The 20,632-nt window shown below is 36.7% G+C and overlaps 1 protein-coding gene across 1 annotated transcript; it reads right to left on the minus strand.

The window, feature by feature from the left end:
- Positions 1 to 346: 346 nt before the first annotated feature.
- Positions 347 to 19,409, minus strand: LOC115928850. Its single transcript, XM_030996846.1, has 2 exons — positions 19,103 to 19,409; positions 347 to 862 (listed from the first exon to the last, which is right to left on the minus strand). The coding sequence occupies exon 2, from the start codon at positions 847 to 849 to the stop codon at positions 403 to 405; it is 447 nt and encodes a 148-aa protein (XP_030852706.1). The 5' UTR covers positions 850 to 862; positions 19,103 to 19,409; the 3' UTR covers positions 347 to 402.
- Positions 19,410 to 20,632: the final 1,223 nt, after the last annotated feature.

Below are 20,632 nucleotides of genomic sequence, written 5' to 3' on the forward strand. Positions count from 1 at the left end.
TCTCTCTTTCTTTCTCTCTTTCTCTCTCTTCCGTTCTCCCCCCCCCCCCCTCTCTCTCTCCCTCTCTTTCTCTCTCTGTATCTCCCTCCTCCAATTATCCTCTAAAGTTTAATATCTTGAATATGATAAATATAGTGTTTTCATAAAGAATTTGTATCAAATCTGCTTTTTCATCCCTCTGATTCTCTCTCTGTGTCTCTCTCCCTCTATCTTGATTTCTAATATTTCTACTTCTAGCTGCCTCTCCCATCATTCTCCTATTTTTCAACCTCTTTTTTTATTCACTCTATTCAAATTTTGATGCACTGCAAATTTAAAGGATACTCTTTTCTTTTTTGTTGTTGTCAGTACCTGTTGAATGCCCTTGGCAATTTATACTGCACATTAGGGAAAAGTGTAGGCCTATAGATCTAAAGAATCAATGCCCTCACCTTTATTTTTGGGATGGTTCTCTCCGCTGTAACCGCCCTCATCATTGCCCCCATCCTGTCCCCCTGGCTTGGGTGGCTCCCCGTTGTGGACTGCGCAGCTGTACGAGGACAAAGCTGGCAGTACGTCCCTCTCAGCGCCGTACCCGTTCTCTCCTGAGCTCCCCTCCTGCTTGATGGTCCGCTGCTGGGAGGCCGAGGGAACGGGTGTCTGGGCCGCAGACGGAGGGCACGGCGTCTCGCTCTGGACCCGAATCGGCGGGATGGGGCGGTGCTGTGGACCTTGGGTCATTTCGATGTAGCCGGGCGGGGAGCCATTTTGCGGACTGCCGTTGATCACATGGTGGCCATTGGTTAGCACGCCCTCTTTGGTGCCCGGGGGAGAATGCGAGTTAATCTGTTGTGGTTGGTTGCTCATCATTTCATGTAAATGTCTAGAGGAAATAAAGAAGATTATATTAATAATTTTCATATCAATTCCTGCAATAAAATTATTGAATAAGGTATGACTGTATCTTGCAATAAAACAACATTTATGTTTTGTTTAATTTCAGGTAACTTCCAATGTACATGTTGATTTCCAAGTTAAGAGGAAATTCGGGGAAAGAATTTGAAACCCATCACAGTGATGGATCCAGGATTCTCCTTTTGCAATGGCAAAATAACGAGGTTTGAACAGAGCCAGAGCCTTTTGAGACCTGAAATTATTGTTGGATGCATCAATAGAGGGCACATTCTTCTTTTGAATGTATCTAGGGAATACCAGATTATCAGACTCTCTTTCCATCTCTATTGACATGTCAGGGAACTAGCAAATTCAGGATATATTTCTTTTAAATTTGCTCATTCTTTCATATAACACGAAGTGCCACCGGCCAGTTTTTCACACCAGATGTAACTTTTCATAGGTATAGGCCTATGCCTATTGTGTAAAATACATGTATACTGCAGACTTTGTGATACAATATCACAATCATTTTTCAAATCAGTTGAACCAAGTGATCAATATTCTGACCCCAGCGACCTTTGACCTCTTCGCATCCCAAGGGGAGTGGTCAAAGGAATTTCCGCCTACACGATCCCACTCTGCCATGAGTGGGTTCCTTTCTTGAATTATATAAATGACAAACTTGTAAAATGTCATGTAGGTCTATATAGGCCTGTACAATGAGGCAAGATATGGTTTCCACCCCCTCCTTATATATTTTTGGATTTGTTATTGATGTAGCATTTTTATCAATTTACACAAACCTTTTTCTATATTGCTGACTGCAAACTACATGTACCAGATACCTGCCATGTAAAAGCTTATTCAAAAAATGTTGATTTGTTATAATTCAGCAAGATTAGGCCTACTCATCTCAAATTAGCATCTAAAATAAAACAGACATTTTAGATGCATGCAGACCTACAAATTAACTATAGAGCTGTATGCATGAATTAAATGAATGTAAGAGAATTATTATTATCATAATTTAGGAGGGGAAAAAAGAGAGATTTAAAGACCTTCGAGCAGGGAAATGACTTTAAAACTCATCTCCCTGCTACAAGTACTTTAAAAAAATTGTTTGTGTAAGTTCTCTAAAAGATTTTTTTTTAATTCTTTAAAAACCAAAAAGTTATTGTCCTATTCATATCCTTTTCCTATTCCTATGGAGGTATATCGTCCACTACTTAAAATATAATGTCCATAATTATTGGAAATGCCTAATTAATTTTTACTACAAAATTACTTATATAGCGTCATAAAATCATCTCATTTTAATAGTTTTTTTTTTATAAAACATTTCATTCACGATAAATAATATAATACAGAATTATGGTAGTGTTAAAAGACGCAAGTAATATATTTGCCTTATCATGGCTGAGCTGTTTTTATTGACATTAAACAGAGGTTATTTGCTGACAATCAAAACTTGTGAATCAATTCATTCTTTGCAATACCAGTGGTGGAAATCAAGCGCTTTTCTGTGAGGGGCGAAAACTAGAAGACGAGCCCTTTCACCATAAAACAACAAAACGGGTGAATTGGTAGATGGCGAGAGGCGATAGCAACGGGTGAAATCATCACCAAAAACAAACTGATCCTTTCAAAATGGCCCTCAATAAATAATAAATGAACCATAAAAAGACAGAAAGCAAAATATATAGGCCTACATGTATATAGAAACAGAATCAAAATGGGGATTGTTCTCCCGCAGCTGGATGACCACTCGAATCAATTCACGGTCTGTATCACATCAAAAGTGGACAGTGCTCAGGCCACTTCTGACCACTCGACCGATGACGTCACAGCCAAAACATTGGGTTTACGTCAATGGACGGCTGACAATGGGCCTTTTTCCGTGGCCTATGGGCGGGGAGTCTAGGACAATAGGAGATTAGAAGTGAAAGAAAGAAGTTTGGGGAAAGGTGCACTAGATAGGTATTCTACCAAGGACAATTATATGGCAACTGCTTGATTAAAGGTACAGGTGTATATGGAGCATGTACTCTATCCTACATCGTTTCTGAGACGTTTTGGTCAGACTCTATCAAAAAAAAAATTAACATCAGGGTAGTCTTTCCCCTTATCAATTGCTGGAGGGGGGGGGGGTATGTAATGTAACTAGAATGAAAGAAAAATGCACAAAATTTTCTTTAGCCAGGTCCCTGAGATTCTTTTCACTGCTGTGGTGTTCCTTTAACGAGTAGAAAGAGAGTACGATCAAGACCCAATTAAAGTTAGTGTATCTCGACACAGGTGATTGGGTATTGATCGAGTTTGATGCTTTTTTAAACTTTCAATCCATTCTGGATGAACAGAAGTGGCTGCTAATGAGCAACTATCTGCAGATAGAAATCATTACTGAGAACAAATATATACTTGTCTCTCCCTTTTCATTGCAGGCGAATAGCACACAAGAAAGGATTGTCAAGAACAATTGTAGTGGTGGTGGTTATTTTACCTGACTGCTAAGAAAGCATAAATGCTTGTTCGTAAGCAACTGCATTCTGTTGTCCCACAAGAAAATGAAGCTCATGCAAAAGCATAAAGGTTCAATGCGAGGTATTTCATCCAATCTTCTTTTCAATACAACTGTATAGCATGATTTCTTTTTACTGGCAGGGCCTGTACACAGTTACTGAAAATGTACCCGTTTTGGGGTAAATGTTAGCCTACTCTGCTTTGCGCAAGCTCTTCCAGATGATTGTCTTACGAGGGACATTGTGGCAAAATATGGTTACGATTGGCATGTCACTCAAGTTGATAATGACAAGAGAAAGTTCAGATGCTTTTGATTTTTGCCAACTAAACAAGTCAAAAAAGATTTCATCACACAGATTTTGTTCTTGTTTTGAAAGTACTCCCAATAAAAAAATTGGTATTTCAAATCTTTTAGTTTAATCTTTAGTACTATATAAACATTGATAGCATATGATTTCAGGGGATCAACCCTTGAGCAATATTCATACCCTATTAATATACTATTTTATATCCATGCAACGGTACTACAGCTGTGCATATCCGTGTAATGAGGTACTCGAGTACACTCCCGGGCTTAAATGGGAATACTTGAATACTCGGCAGCCGTGTATTCGAGTACGAGAAATTGTACTCGAGTAGTTGTAAACAGTGCGAGTACTTGAGTATTCAAGTACTCGTCGCAGCCTTATCTTACATGGTACAGCCATATATAGAAATCATGTTCAGTATTATGTAACATGCTTCTCCCTGTCAGTATGATGTTCATATATTTGCATAGATGGTGCACTCAATTCTTCTGAAATTGCCCTTGCATGTATCTGGTCAGTTGATTTCTTTGAAGTCTTTGCAATGTTTGGAAAATCCCTTTCATGATCATTGTTTCCCTCAACATGCCCTTGGTCTGCTTCTCAATGTTTTCTTCCCCTCGTTTTCTTTTCCAGATAACACATTCAACTACAAATGCAGTATTGATTTCCTCCTCCTCTTATGTACGTCTCTGTATTGTGATTAGTTGATGTTTTCATAACCACAAAACTGTGTTCAAAGGAAGCAAACGCTAACCACATACTTGTACATGTACATGTATGTAGCACATATGAGAAGACCATGGTATAGGGGTTCATTCATCGGACTCTACATTGCAAGGACGAGGATTCAAATTCCTGTCCAGTGCATTTTATACTCAATGGATGTGCAACTACATGTACAGGTGGATAAACACAGAGGGCCATATAGTACAGGGGTTCTGTCACTTGAATCTAAATTGCAAGGTTTAAGGTTCAAATTCCTGCCCAGAGCATTTTATCCAATGGCTTTGAAGCCATAGAGCGCATAGATGATATTCATGGTGCAGAGGTTCACTCAATGGACTCTAAATTGCAAGATCTAAGGTTCACATTCCTGTCCAGAGCATTTTATCCAATGACTTTGAAACCATAGAGCGCATAGATAGTCAAGGTGCAGAGGTTCACTCAATGGACTCTAAATTGCAAGGTTTAAGGTTCAAATTCCTGCCCAGAGCATTTTATCCAATGGCTTTGAAACCATAGAGCGCATATATAGTCATGGTGCAGTGGTTCATTAAATGGACTTCTAAAGTGGAGGTTTGAGGTTCAAATCCTTCCCAGATCAAAGTCATATTCAAAGGCTCTGTATAATCACAGATGGAGCACATAGAGGGCCATGGTACAGGGGTTCATTTTACTTGACTCTATATTGCAAGGTTGGAGGTTCAAACCCCTGCCAAGTGAATTTTATATTCAATGACTACAGACGGAAAAAGTAGAGGGCTATGCAGGTATTGGTTCAGTAGCTCAACTGAAAGTTGGAGGTTGGAGGTTGAAATTCCTGCTCAGTTCATTTTATATCTTGCATCTATAACACTTAACAACTATCATTTTCTTTCACAAGAAAATTCTCAGTTTCAAACAATTATAAGCAGCATTTCATTTGATTCTAAACCCAGGGTCCCAGACTAATATAATTGGCAAGAACAGACAAGCGAATGTGAATATGCTCTGGAAAATTACAAGAAGAGCCTTGACAACAAAATATATACCAGTACCTATCAATAAAAAATGCCCTGAGAAAATGAAACTTTCCTATACAAATTTATCTTTTTAGACATGAACAAAAGAACAATTTTTAAAGAGAAAAATACAGATAGTTTTTTCCCAAAGATTAATAAAAAATACCCTGAGAAAATATAACTTTCCTTTACAAATTTATCTTTTTAGACATGAACGAAAGAACAATTTTTAAAGAGAATAATACAGATAGTTTTTTTCCCAAGATTAATAAAAAATACCCTGAGAAAATGAAACTTTCCTATACAAATCAAAAGAACAATTTTTAAAGAGAAAAATACAGTTTTTTCCCAAGATTAATAATAGTGACAAAATATCAATTTCCCACAGAAATCACAAAAAATATATATTCTCAGGTCAAAATTTGTTTAGCCTTTTGTGAAGAAGATATGTCTGCAATTCACACAACATGATGCTTACAGGTAATACCAACAAGACAGTATGCACATACACACTACACAGCACTGGCTTAAAGATCCCACCATGTTTACGATGATGGGAATTCCGAGCCGGAGAAGTTCACATCGGAACGCAGCGACGACGTCCGGTCTGAAGCGGTGCATTTTAATAACCCTTATCAAGCCCCTTGATCTTATTTCTGACAGATTGTATGAAAGATGGCAAAGAGATAGCGGGTTGTCACTGATCAATACTCTATCGGTGGAACCCCTCCCTTCTGAAGCTCTGAATGGAAGCCTTGCCTCAACCATGTAATCAGAGGGCAGATCTTATAAATGGTCCAGGGAAGATTGATTTTGTCACAGAGTTCCAAAAACTATATTTGGAAGAATGCATTCCCTCTATACAGCAATTCAAGTATTGTTTAGAATTGTAGTATTCATGAACTACTTTCTGTATAACCCCAGAATCTGCACTATAGTACATAGCACAGATGTTGTGTAAACAAATAATTTCCATCTTTCCTGGCACAAAGTTTTTGATTTTCTTCTTCACCTTTATTATTTTGAGTATATGGCCTTTTTTGCTCTCTATGAATTAAATCTACAAGTAAATATAATTCAAGATGGATAATAAGAATTTCTAATAATTTTAAGTAGGATTTGTTTTATCAAACAATTCTACATGAATAAATACAAATAGGATGAGAAGGGCCTGCAGGCTTAACTGAAAGAAGAGCACAAAATGTATCCAAACTTCTGAAAATGCATGGAGGCAGTGCCCCACACTCACTTCTTTATGAGTGAGGGGGTTTGATAAAAAAATATATAAAGTATGCATGCATGAGCCCTATGTATTTAAAAAAAATATTTCTTGAGACCAAGAATGGAGCCTTCTAGTGTTGAATCCTGATGCAGGGTCTTTGTATCTTATATGTGCATGTAGTCTGCGTTTCCAAATGGAATAATTTTCCTACCTTACAATGCACATAGACCTAAATATGTCCCCTTACCCCTAACTACTTCTTGAAGTGAGCGAAGACTATTGATGATCCATCAATTAAATTGCCTATTAATGTACATGTGCTGTATGATCAATGCAAAACATAATGACTTGCAATGATATCTCCAAAAAAATCAATATGCTCCTTCCGGAAAAAACATTCATTTGAATGGCAATAAAAGCATTAAAAATATATAAATGTACATGTAATTTCCAACCCTGCCCAAGGGAAGTGCCCATAGCATTGTTCATGAGGGGGAGTTGGTGATTGGGATAGGCCCCTTGAGAGCGAGGGATCTGTTGATGGTCTCTACTCTAGTAATGGTTGGTTATTGTATGGAACAACAGAGGGGAAGGGAAGAAGGAAATCAATAGTCCCCATTATTGAAGACAACAGAGGAATAAACAAGTACACCTATCTATAGAGACATTGATGTATATGTAATCTAAATTTTAGGCTACTTGATCCTTTCCCATTGCATGTTATTGCCTCCATCATGCTTCTCTCTCTCTTTCTCTCTCTCTCTCTCTCTTTCTTTCTTTATAATTATGTACATGCATTATTTCCTATCTCTCTCTTCTTCTCCTTTTCCTGCCACCTTAAATTTTGTATCTCCCCCCCCCCCCTCTCTCTCTCTCTCTGTCTCTCTACATGTATGTCTCTCTGTCTCTCTCTGTGTCTCTCTCTCTCTCTCTCTCTCTCTCTCTCTCTCTCTCTCTCTCTCTCCCTGTCTCTCTTTCTTTATAAGTGCTTGCACTATTTTCTATCTCCCTCTTCTCCCTATTTTCCTGCCATTTTCTCCCACTCTCTCTTCCAGGGAAAAAAATACTTTAAAAATTCTGGGGGCTACTTTTCAAGCTTACTTGCTTGAAAATAACACTCTTTAATTTGTTTTGCATTGAACTCTGTGCAAATTTTGGGGGGCTCTTTTTTTACTTTCGGGGGCTCTTTTAGGCATTTCGGGGCTAAGTCGCCCCGTGTATTTTTTTCACTGCTCTCTTCTCCCCCTCTCTTCTCTCTCTCTCGCTCTCTATCTCTCCTCTCTCTCTTCTATAGACTTGCATACTAGTTGCATACATTGCTCTCTTCTCATTTCACCTATATGTAACAAGTATTTGTCTTAGAAGCAATCTCTGTTTAGAACACAACGGACACACATCAAGAAACAACATAAAATTGACTGTACTACACTATATATGTATGATGCATCTCCATATTTGTCAACATGTACGCATTAGATCAAGTTACAACAAATGCAGCCCCTATTCCTCAAAATAACCCTCATCTTTAGGCTTGTAGAAGTCATTTCCCAGACAATTCAAGCATTTTGTCAAAAACAGAAAGGGGAACCAGTGTCACACTTGCACCCGCTTGTCACTAGCTGTTTCCCCAACTCCTACATAACACCACCGGTTTAGGATTACCACAAAAGGCCCATTTACATTGCAGGAAACCACATCATTTTAAAAAAATTACCTCTCTAGAAAAAACCTATTAAAAAATGTTACCGTTTACCAATTCGTTTTTGGGGTGAGTTAGGCTACTTGTGATTTACGCTGCAAAAACCAGTGGTGTGTTGACCAGTGTGTCAAAAAACAATACTCCAGAGATGAATTTTTCAATTCATTTTTTTTGTGATCATGAGTGGCCTAGGGCTCCCAAATGTGAGAAGAATGGACGGTTTTCGCTTCCAGTGTGAATGCCCCTATTGACGCTCGCATTCTTACAGGTGACCTCTCCTCATTCCCTTGCTCTGGGAGGATCCATCATCGTTGATACCGCTCATACCAGCTAGCATCTGTCTGCACCGCACACTAGCTATCAGAGAATCGGGACCAGAAAACAAATGGATGCCCTACCTGATGAGAGTTGAGTCGTTAGGGGGAGAGTTACTTACAGGAGGCCTGTCTCCATCAGCTTGAGATCGCCAAATAGCCCGCTATTTCTGATTTGGGAAATAATCCCAAAGTTATAATAGCATCTTCATCCGCTCGAGACTTGACCTTGAAACTTGAAACTCGAGCTCGAGAAATAAGCTCTAGATATTGTGCTCAGCGTTTGCGCATAGCGCGAGTCTTCATGCTGGTGAAGTGAAGATGCACTGGACAAATAGCGGGATAGTTTGCCATATAGCGAGATATTTTGCAAACTAGCCCAAGATATCTTGGGATGATTATCTCAACCAAATATCCCGCTAATTGCAACTGCGGGCTGATGAAGATGCATATTAACTGAATAATTTGCAATCAGGATAGTTCAAATAACGGGAATTTGGCAATCTCGAGCTGATGACAACAGGCCTAGGAGAAGAAGATTGCCTGCCTGCCTGACCCACATAACATGCGACCCAACCATACTCCATGAAGTTGTTTGTGACAAGGGGCATGTAATGGGTTTCAAACCATCACCGTCGCCACCGCTCGATCCGTGATCTTGAATGTGAACCCAATTTCAGGTTGCAAATAACATCGCTATGATATCATAAAATGTTTCTATATATGGAGGGTTTGGTGAAAAACAGCTGAAGTTGATCACGAGACTGCCTTGTCAATGGCTGACCTTGAAGATATAGGACTATATTGGTTTGGGGTTTACAATGTCACTGACAAGTCTGACAAAACACGCATAAGCCTAAAAGTAGTACGATTTCATTGCAACAATTACAGTATTACAGTCAGCGCGCAGTTGCAATTAGCAGGATAAGGTCAAGATAATCATACCTAGATATCTTGGGCTAGTTTGCAAAGAATTCTGCTATTTGGCAAAATATCCGGGTATTTGTCCGGTGCTCCTTCACCAGCCCGAAGACTCGCGCTCTGCGCTAACACGGAGCAAAATATCTTGAGCTTGTTTTCTCAAGCTCAAGTTTCGAGGTCGAGTCTCGAGCTGATGAAGACGCGATTTGTAACTTCAGGCTTAATAATTATTTCCCAAATCAGAAATAGTGGGCTATTTGGCAATCTCGAGCTGATGATGACATACCTATCAGGGGTGATAGTGAGCATTAAAAAAAAGGGGGGGGGGTTTCTCCTCAACAACGCCCCCCTCGAGTAAAAAAAAAAAGAAGAGGATTCGGGGGGGGGGGGGGGAACGGCACCTAAAAACATTCCCCCCTTTTGAGTATGAAAATCGGGTTAAAAATTGGGAAGAATAGAGAAAATCAGGGGGAAATCAGGAAAATCGGGATAATCGGGATAAAATCAGAAAGAAAAAAATGGAAACTGATTTAAATCAGGTTTTTATCAGGCCTGACCTATTGACTTCCTTCCATGGTCAAGTCAGGGCAAGATGCAAGATAAAGTATCTAATACAAAAAGCAAGCATTCAACACGTCTTATCTACCTGCATATCACAGGGATGGGTAGATATTAGCCATCTAATTACATTCCCAAAATAGATAAATAAATAGAGGAATATATCACTCATCTAAACTATTTGCTTTTCTTCCTTTGACTTGGCAAAACATGTGTTTGGAGATAAGATTTGGATAGAAATGTCAATAGAGCATTGGTCATTGTCTGGTTAATCATACTAGAGGTTTGTTCTATTCAAAGTAAATTGTACTTCTTTTGAAAAGGTTTTCTTCTAATTCAACTGCTCATGCAATAATTATATTCCTTGTCAAAGATTTCTGTAATTCAAGAGACAAAATATAAGAACTTATCAGCAGTATTGACTAGGAAGTCATTTTCCCTACACCAAAAATATCTTTCAATTATATCAAGCTACATGTACATCACGTTTTATATTTGAAATCACTGATTTTACTTTAATCCTGAGGTCAAAATTTGTTGTAAAATCTAAGAATACATTTATAATGAGCCTTCTCATACAAATAAATGTGCATAAATTACATAAGAGTGTGTTTGATATAAACACTGTAATTTAAGCAAAAAATATTACAATACCTCAATTGGCTAGCACACATGTACATGTGTGAATTAAACATTTTACATATATTGGCCTTCTTTTATTACACTTATACAGCAAAATTTAGATCTGTTTGTATATTGTCTACATTGTTAACTCGTTGCCAATGGGAACCAGATGGATCCTATGGTAATAAGAAAAGTTAACATGTTAACAATAACACTGTTGGATTGTAACTTCTATTTTTTTCATTTCTTTATTTCAATCATTGAAAAGAGAAAGTTTTGTATGCACATCGATCTTGCCTGGAATATAACAGATAGATTTTGTTGGAATCATGAATAGATTTGATAAAAGCAATGGATTCATTAAAAGTAATAAATCTGTTGCCAATATGTATTCCTTAACTTTTGTAAATGTTTATAATTGATATGTAATGCTTTGTTTGAAACAGAGATAAAATTGAAATCAATTTAAATCGAATTGAATGTCTATGGATAGAGGTTATGTGGGTGTACACTGTAAGTCATGTTCTAGCACTCATTTATCGCGTATAAATACATTGTTCTCCTAGTGCTCTCTGTCTTCTATAAAGGAGAAAAACATATTCCTTTTCCTTGTACCCAGGCTACCTGTCTGTGATTCCCAAGAATCCCAACCCCTTCCATTTCTAGGGTTACAAACTTGTCCAGATTGTGGAGGGTGTGTCTCCAAAGAATGATAAACATCTGGCATTCCTGAGGATCCTTACAACTCCAGCCTTTTTCAATTCTTGTACAACATTCCATATGTTGCAATACAGGAAGAATACATCCTGGAGTTGTCATGTCTTTAAAGATAAACTCCAGTACTTGTAAAAAAAAAAAAAAAATTCTCACAGAATCAAACGAAACTTACACTGAATGTTCAAGATTACAAATAAATGACATGTGCCAAACAATTTTGGAAGAAAATGTATACTGGCTGAGTAATGAGCATAGAAAGACAAGGAAATCAAGGTAGTACTAGCCCGACACCATGTGTGTTGTCCCATATATAGCTTTCTATGTGAGTGCTTGTTACTTTACCAAGACTCGGTCAAATTTATTATGATTTTGATGACTCCAGAACCTTGCAGTGCACACCAATACTTACATGCTACATGATCAACTGTTTCTGATCCTTTCCACACCTTTTCTTTCACAATGCAATCGCATTACCAGTACTAAAGTTTATCTTTAAATGTAGGCATAGGCCTGTAATGTGATTGTGAGAGGTGGGCCTGCCGTTGTTTTGTAATATCCTCCTTGATGTAACACATTTCTCTTGACCCACAGTATTTTATGCATTGTTACTATGTTTTTATACAGAAATAAATACTACTACCACTACTACTACTCCATTCTGACATTTCACTGTTACAAAAAAATCATAGCAATTTGTGAAATGTGAAGGTATTTTGTATCAATGCCTGCATGAAAGACTGGAGCTTTAATTTTGATCAGCTAATATTTTGTAATTTCCTATTTTAAAGGCCAACATCTGGCTGCTAGGGCAATGATTTATGATAAAACTAGGCAAAGCTTATTGTTAGATACTAAATATATATGTATGTAGGCCTACAGTACTTGCAGTATGAAATACAGATCTGATTTATACTTTATAGATAATTGGTACTTTTTGTACTTGCAAGGAAATACTAGATGTACCTGTAGTTTCCATGGTACTAGCTTGCCACAGTTTGGACAAGATCAAAAATGAAATACATGGTGTCCACTGTCCATTTCTACTGCTTGGACTATAGGGTACTTCTGAGTATTGAACAAATATCAAACTCCTACTCAAGAATCACAAAGATAAAAGATACATCATGTATAGTCCAATGCCATGATGGAACATAACCATTTACTATATATGGAAGCCTCAAACATGACCCCAAGACCCCAAAGCACTGTCAGCTATGTCTACCTTACTCTTACATCTACCTTACAGACTACAACAGGAGTAAAAACTAAAAGAAGAATCTGCCCCGAGACCCAATCACTCCTCCATTGAATCTCTGAATCAGCAGACTCCTGAATTCCTAGCATTGTTTTGATGTCACTAACTGTGTCACTCTGTCCCAGATTCTGCTCCTAAGAAGAAAAAGAATCTCTACCGGGCTGTGTGTTGTGATAATGTTGACTTTCTGATCTCTGTTTATCCCCAATTGGCCATATCCAAACTACTAGCAGGAGTCCGTCTTCTCCACCATCAAATACTAAAAGCATGGAGCAACCACCATGCGGAGGAAGGAACCTTCGATTCTACAGTGCACAAACCAACTTTATAAGCTACATGTACTTGTAGAAGTCTGATTTCTAGCCAGACTAAAGTTCTGGCCATAATCGCCATCTCCAAAGTCTTCTGAAAAATGATTATTTCAGGAGCTATGATGCAGGCCTACAAATATATTCATGGAAATCAGACTTGTTTTCAAATCAATTGGCAAACTCAAAATTTCAGAGCACTATTCTATATAATGTTCCTGAATATTCAATCCACGATGTTATTGATAGCAATACAAAGGAAAACAAAACAGGCAAACGTGTCTCAACAAATAAATTAAAAAAGTGTTTGCAATAATTCCATGTGAATGATAGTTGACACAAGCTCTCTATTGCCAGATTGTGATGATTTCATTCAGGGTGAAATCTCATTAATCCATTACATGATGGCAGCAGTGGGATATACCAACAACCCATTGCATTAAAATGATCTACTGTACATTGAATTGAATTGAATTGAGTTAAGAGTTTCAATGACATGTTTAGCTGGCTTTAGTAAAGAGTTACAGTGAACTATGAGGTTAAAGAAAACACTTCTTGAGTGAAGCGTTTGAAGTTTAATACTCAGACTGATGTCTCATTGTTGCAGCAGTGGGATATGATATGATCCCACAGCATAAAAGTGATCTACAATGGTTATGTTGACTTGAGGTAAGCGCTTCAATGACTTCAATAAAGTGGTTTACTGACATGAGTAAAAGATTTCAAAAAATTTACAGTTTAAATTGTTCACTCCATTGCAGGGTGGCAGCAGTGGGATATATACCCACAGCATAAAATATTCTATATTGATTTTTGTCTTGAGTCTTGAAAAACTTTGAGCAAAGTGTTTTAAAACTTTCCTTAAACTTTGTGTGAGTACAGGTAGTTGAGTACACAGTTTACAATGTACCCATATCGTCAAAGTGTACATTTGTTTCTGACTTACATGTACGTACGTCTCAACTCTCACATAGTTTTTAAGTGTACATGTATGCCATACTTCTTTTATTTCACAACAGTTGATGATTAGGATATGCCATTCTGTAGGCCTTTTTTTATATGATTTATTTTTCCAAAAGGATTAACAATTTAAATAAAAAAATAAAAATGAGTTTCATATCACAGGAAATCTGTTATTCTTTTTTCTTTATAGATACAAGATAATTACTCCGTTAAAGCAATTTGAAGTTATCTTGAAAATATCAAACTGTAACTTTAAAGGTAAAGACCAGTATTGGATACCCCCAATTTCAAAAAATGAAATGGAAGCTCTCATTACCAATCATGTGAAAGAATATGTTTTGACTACATGTAATACATGATGATAAAAAATTTGCCGGGAAACCGCCTACTAATTCATATATTTGGTAAATTTGTTTCTCTCATGGTCTGTGAGAGATATAGGGTAGTCCCATATACATCTTGCTGTGTATAGTGCTTGTAACTTTAGAAAGAATGGGCCAAATTTCTTATCATTTTGATTTTTGATGATTCCAGAACCTTGCAGATGCTAGATGCTAGATGATCAACCTTTTCTGATCGATTCCACAACGTTTCTTTCACAATGCAATCGCATGACCATAACTGGTCTTTACCTTTAATGCGTGTCACATAATGCTGCGGAATACATTGTGACAATATCAGTGAAAAGGAGAAAAGAGAATCCCTTTTACATCGAGCTGCAACCTCCTTCAATACCCAGAAAATGCATCCCACAAGATGTATTTATAGATAATTGCGCTCGAATTACTCAGTCTGTCACTCAGGCGAACTGGAAAACAGCTCCGTATTACACAAAAACAATGCAAATTCCTTGGAACTTGAGTCACACAAACCCAATCTCTTTTCTCCAGAACAAACACAGTACAACAAGTTAACTTTTGTTCAGTCATCTCAATTCATTCTGTACTGAGCTGTGCAGGAGCAGCACCATGTTCACACACTTATAAAACTTCAAGAATAATGAAAAATTGTCAATGGCCCATTTAATATCTTTATTTACTTTGTTACCTATTACCATTCGTCTTTGCATGTATCATGAAGTGAAAAATATAAGTGAATAATGGGGAAATTATTTTGCAGTGACAAAGCAAGACAAAAAAAGTGTACAACAAAGAAATAAAGTAACATAACTATCTACAAGAACAACTTCCCATTTATGGCATCCATATAATTGGTATAATTTCAATAAGAACAACTCTTTATTTAGTAAAACAGGTTCTTAATTTTAAAGTATTGTTATTCTTATTATCAGGTCTATAGAACATTCTTCCAATTTACTCCAAAAGGGTCAATCTAAATTGAAAAGTTAAAGATATTTTTTTTCTTAAAATCTTTGCATTTTTAGGGAAAGATATACTATGATAAAATAATTTACTTTCTCCGCAATTTTAAAGATCTTTAGCAAACCATTAAATAAAAAAAGAGATCACACATACATGTACATCACAGATAACATTTCTTTCATCAAGCATTCATAATAATTAGTTGATGCAAGTATGGTTCCTTAAATTATGGTGAATCTTCAAAAATACTTCAACGCATATATATTCTACTATCATGCATGTTCATACATGCAGTATGTGTCAACATGCCTGAGAGTTCACATGTTAAGCTTATGACTGAAAGATTGCAGTAATATTATATTTTGTGTTTACAGAGATTTCAGTAAGATAGCGTGCTCATTGTAAACTTGGACTTGGAACTCTTACATGTATGTATGTAGGCATATACATAGATAAAATCGTCGCTGTTTTCACGAAGTGACGGTAGTGAAAAAAAATTGCATTCACTTTGCATGACGATTTTCCTCACTACCGTCACTTCGTGAAAACAGGGACGAAATGTGTGATGCATTTGGGGGGATGGCTAGGAAACTGAACGAAGATTGTAAAATAAATGAAACCGGTACTTATTACACATGTATTCTATTCCTGGAAATGGTACAGAGGTACAACCCCCCCCCCCCTCCCATCTGTCTGGGGAGGGTTCCATTTAATTGTTGTATTGTTATAATGCATGTGCGGTGTGCACTATGCCTGTGGTAACAACTTTAAAATATGGTTTAATAACTACCACTAAATATGCCCCTTCTTCTCACCATTATTTTTCCACTGTTAGGTTCCACAAATCACAACCAAATGTGATTCATTCAAGTTGACCAGATGAAGTGGGTTTGAATAACGACAGATGATGATTAAAAAATACATTCTTCTAATCTCTCTCCCTTTCCCTCTTCCCTTCTCCATCTCCATCTCACTCCCATCCTCTCTGCATTCATCTTGTTTCTCTCTCTTCTGTCTCTCCTTTGTCTCTTTTGTCTTCCTTAGAACTGTTTTGTCCATCTTCCTTTCTTTTTCTCTCTCTCTCTCCCTCTCTCTCTCTCTCTCCCTCTATTCCAAGACACATACACAGATACTTCACAGGTTCTTCAATGACAAGGTGGAGCGAGGCTGGTATCACGATGCTTGCCTCAGGATCTCTGATAGACTCGATAACAGGGGTTGGGTAGGATACCACAATTACAAATAGCAAAGACAAGAAGAAGAGGAAAAAAATACTTGTTGACTCCAGATTATGATCAGGGCAAAAATGTCTTGGTTCAAGGGATCCCAAAAATAGATCCTGTCAACTGATTTCTGACCTTAAAAAGTCCTTCCAAGGGTCACATTCCATAATGGAAGGCAAAAATAATAAAATCTGAGACTCTCCATAGGGAAGAATCATGAACGCATTCTACAAATAAATGTGTACTTTTGAACAATAGGAATAGACAGCTAGAGAATGCATACAGGCCTAATACTATTTGCTCTTCACACTATTACATTTTAAATAATTTTTAATGGAAATCAAGATTCAAATTTATTCATGAAAAGTACAAAAGTATATTAAAAAAGTATTGGTGCTATATTCACCGCTATTCTATATATTTTTTAGTACCAATCATCTCCTCAAAAGTACATTATTTGATGGTCATAGGCTAACCTTAAAGTTAAATTGCTACAACAAACATTACCCATCTCTTGCATACTTGGTACAAGAGGCACAAAAAGTAACATCGGACATTGTATTTAGATTTACATGTACCAACAAAGATGGGGTAAAATTGGTATACTGGGTATCCATGTATTTCTTTCGAGATAATATGACAAGTTTTAGGTCTAACATCAAGTTCTTTTATTGAACTATTGCCAATACAGAAGTAGAAGTACAAAATACATATGATGCACAAATACAGAGGCATAAATACATTTGGTATGATCGAGATGAGCAGTCGAAGCCATATTCATAATTTCATTTATCCACAAATGATTTATTGTCTTTTTCTCCAGCATGACTAGCAGTGCAGACATCATTACATTTCTTAAAGACCCTGTCGGAAGTGAAAAACAAAAAAGATGAATATATCTATATCAAAGGAAAGCTCATAAGCTATAAATGACAATATATGTTATTTTAGTGTCTGCCAGAGGAGTAACAGCTCTTTGAAAACTCAAAATCTAAAGCTTTGAAAATCTGAAGTTTTCAATCTAAAAACTAGCTATCGATGTGATGACATTATAATTATAAGTAGAGTACGCATTATTTGGAGGGATGTGGATAATGAGGTTTTGATTTGCTTTTGAGCAATACTAAAAAGGAAAATATGCCTATATATTTATATGCTATGTTCATTCAGCTTTCCATTGACATACAGTGTAAAGTTGTATTTTCATCTGATACCAGGTCTTAAAGTATTCACTATTAGGGTTCTGAATTCTGATGTAGGTTATAGGCTTATAAGAAATGATAAAGAAATATGGGGCATGGTTTATGACTTTATGGTTGCATATAATTCAGATTTATCAATTTGCTTTCCATGCTGCATGCCCTAGGCTTGAGGACGACACTGCGAGCTCATATAGACCTATCTTTTTTTTTTAAATTAGACTACATGTATGTAATTGGAAAATAATGGATATTTCAAGCCATTTCAATATTCACAAACATTGGACCTTCTTCTCTTGTTACCTTACCTTGTTATCTTATGTTTCATAATTTCACTTTCATTCATTTGTTTTCTTGTCATTACTCTGTTAAGTTTTAATTGTATCGATATTGTAAAGCGCTTTGATATAAATGTTTTATGAAAAGCGCTATATAAGTAAAAGTTATTATTATTATTATTATGACATTCTTCTTTATAAGCTTAAAACAAATGTTTATTGCTGAAAATGTAGAGTCATAAGAAATGTGATGTACATGCATTGAAGAAGTTAATCTACCTTGCCTACAAAATATAAAAGTAAACTAATAACACTACATACAGGAAAAAGGGTCAATCTAAAAAGAGAGCAAGAAATAGCGGAGTTTCGGCTTACTTATTATCAAATCATCTTGCACATTTTTCATAAATGCATGGCCCTGTACAAAAATTGTATCCGACTTGTAAGTCTTAAAACTGAACACTCTCTTTCATATTTGTTAGGGCCTACATGTAGAACAAATTAACTTTTTTATATTTTTGATATTTGAAGTTAATACAGGGAAAGAGGAACATCCTTGGAAATTAATCACAGTCTGGTAATTGCACTGGCATGACTGATATGCCTTGGTATGAGAATAAATCTTAAATAAAATGACATAAAATTGACTTAAACAATTTAAACATGATATTAAAAACTGATGAGGCGCTCAAGAGTCAAGGCCTAATGATTACAAACATCAATATTCTTCTATGATCATGATGATATCTACAAGTTTAGTTTTGTTAAAACCATTGACATCTTTCCTCATCCTGCCGAAATGTCATTGTAAAATCAAAAATTGACATTACACTTGAGCCACTGAGAAGCGTTACAGCGACAGTTGACAGCATTGCCATGATCGCGCAGAAAGGTAGAGAAATTATACCGGCATCGGTACTGGTATCACACACTTGTTGCACATTACCCGAGAGTTCTGGCGCTCTCGGCGGGTGAATATACGCACAAATCCCCGAGAGAGGTACAGAATTTGACAGTTCAGTAGTTTCCGTGGACTTAGTAAAAAATTATTTGAAATGTTTTAGTTTTACTTACTCTCAACACCTATTCCCGATCACAAGATGGACTCGAACCATATCAAACGAAACTGGTTGAAACATCAATTTTACTAATTGATGACGATGTCTTATATTAGTCTTCGGAAACAAAATTCATATATCCGTGAAAATTTCCTTCGGTACCAACCAAGTTTCTCTACTAATGACACAAGACAGACGATCAATGAATACGGCGCATACACACACAATTACACAGTACATAGAGCAAGTGCACACACACAATGGACAGACAACAGGAGCGGTTGAAGAGCGAAGTCGGTGTATTCGGCAGGTGCGCCGAGTACTGGTAGGAAAGAAAGGGGCCGACGCCAAATTCAGTTTCCATGGATATCTAGAGCGCGGGGGAATTCCTGTCTTAGCATGAAAGCTCTGTCGTGTTAAGCGAAAGATCTACTGATGCCTTGTTCTTCTTTTTTTAATTAACTTTATCTTTCATGCTAAAACATTCAGGGAAATTTAACTCTCACTTATATAGGTAATATTTTTTTTAAATAAATTCAGGTATAGCTGGTACTAAAACTAAATAAATAAGACAATTGCCAGGAATTAAAGTCAAGAAAGTGCTTCTTGTTTAAGCCATTTTCTCTTTACCTAGATTTTCTTTTCTTTGACGCTGTTTGAATCACTGATCTGACATATCGAAAGTAGGATTCTTCCATTTCTTTTAACCAAACTTAAGAAATTTGCTGGAAATGTGAAGTAAGATCTATTTGGAACCTGTTGCGGTGCCAGTCCTTAACAGGTACATTTAACTCTTGACATCTAGTATCCGCGAGATGGCGCTGCAGCGGTACAGACAACAGAATACAGTCTACGTAGCGCATTTCCCCTTTTTGTGTACTATTCGGATACGGCGCTTGAAATCCTATTATTCTTTCTCCCAACTGTACTCGTGCTTGCGGAAGAAAAAAAGAAAAAAACGGGCTGTGATTTAAAACCATAAATAACTTTTAAAAAACGGAGATAATATGAGACAAATCAAATGTCAAATATCAAGAGAAGTATAATGAAACGCTATTTCAAAAGGAGTGCATTATGGTCCTTGTGGCCCCTTAATTAACTTTGGTGTTTAATTCTCCTCTCTTACCGCAGCATTTTATTTCCTTTCATAACAACATTTTCGTTTATCTGACCCCTCTATCATCAATATTTTTCCAACCAGTTTATGGATAATAAGATATCACCCCTCTCTTCTCACCTTCCCCCATCCTTTCTCAAAAGAGGATTTTTTTTTTTAAAGCATTTTTAATGGATTTAACAAAAAGCGAGTTTAAACGAATAAACCAATTAATGTCAATGGATCATCTAAGACTCTAAAACACTTACATGTTGATACTTTTCCAAATACTTTCGAAGCTTTTTCATCACAGGAAATTTAAATTTAGGCAGCTCTCTATTCTACCATGGCCCCGTCTTATAAAGATTTGATATCAATTGCAACTATGTATATAAGAGACGGGAGACTGCAAATTTACGATTGATCCAAATCAATCGCAAGTCCTCCAAT

Source organism: Strongylocentrotus purpuratus, unplaced genomic scaffold, assembly GCF_000002235.5.
Source record: "Strongylocentrotus purpuratus isolate Spur 01 unplaced genomic scaffold, Spur_5.0 spur5_scaffold_3, whole genome shotgun sequence".
NCBI classification, from domain to species: Eukaryota; Metazoa; Echinodermata; class Echinoidea; order Camarodonta; family Strongylocentrotidae; genus Strongylocentrotus; species Strongylocentrotus purpuratus.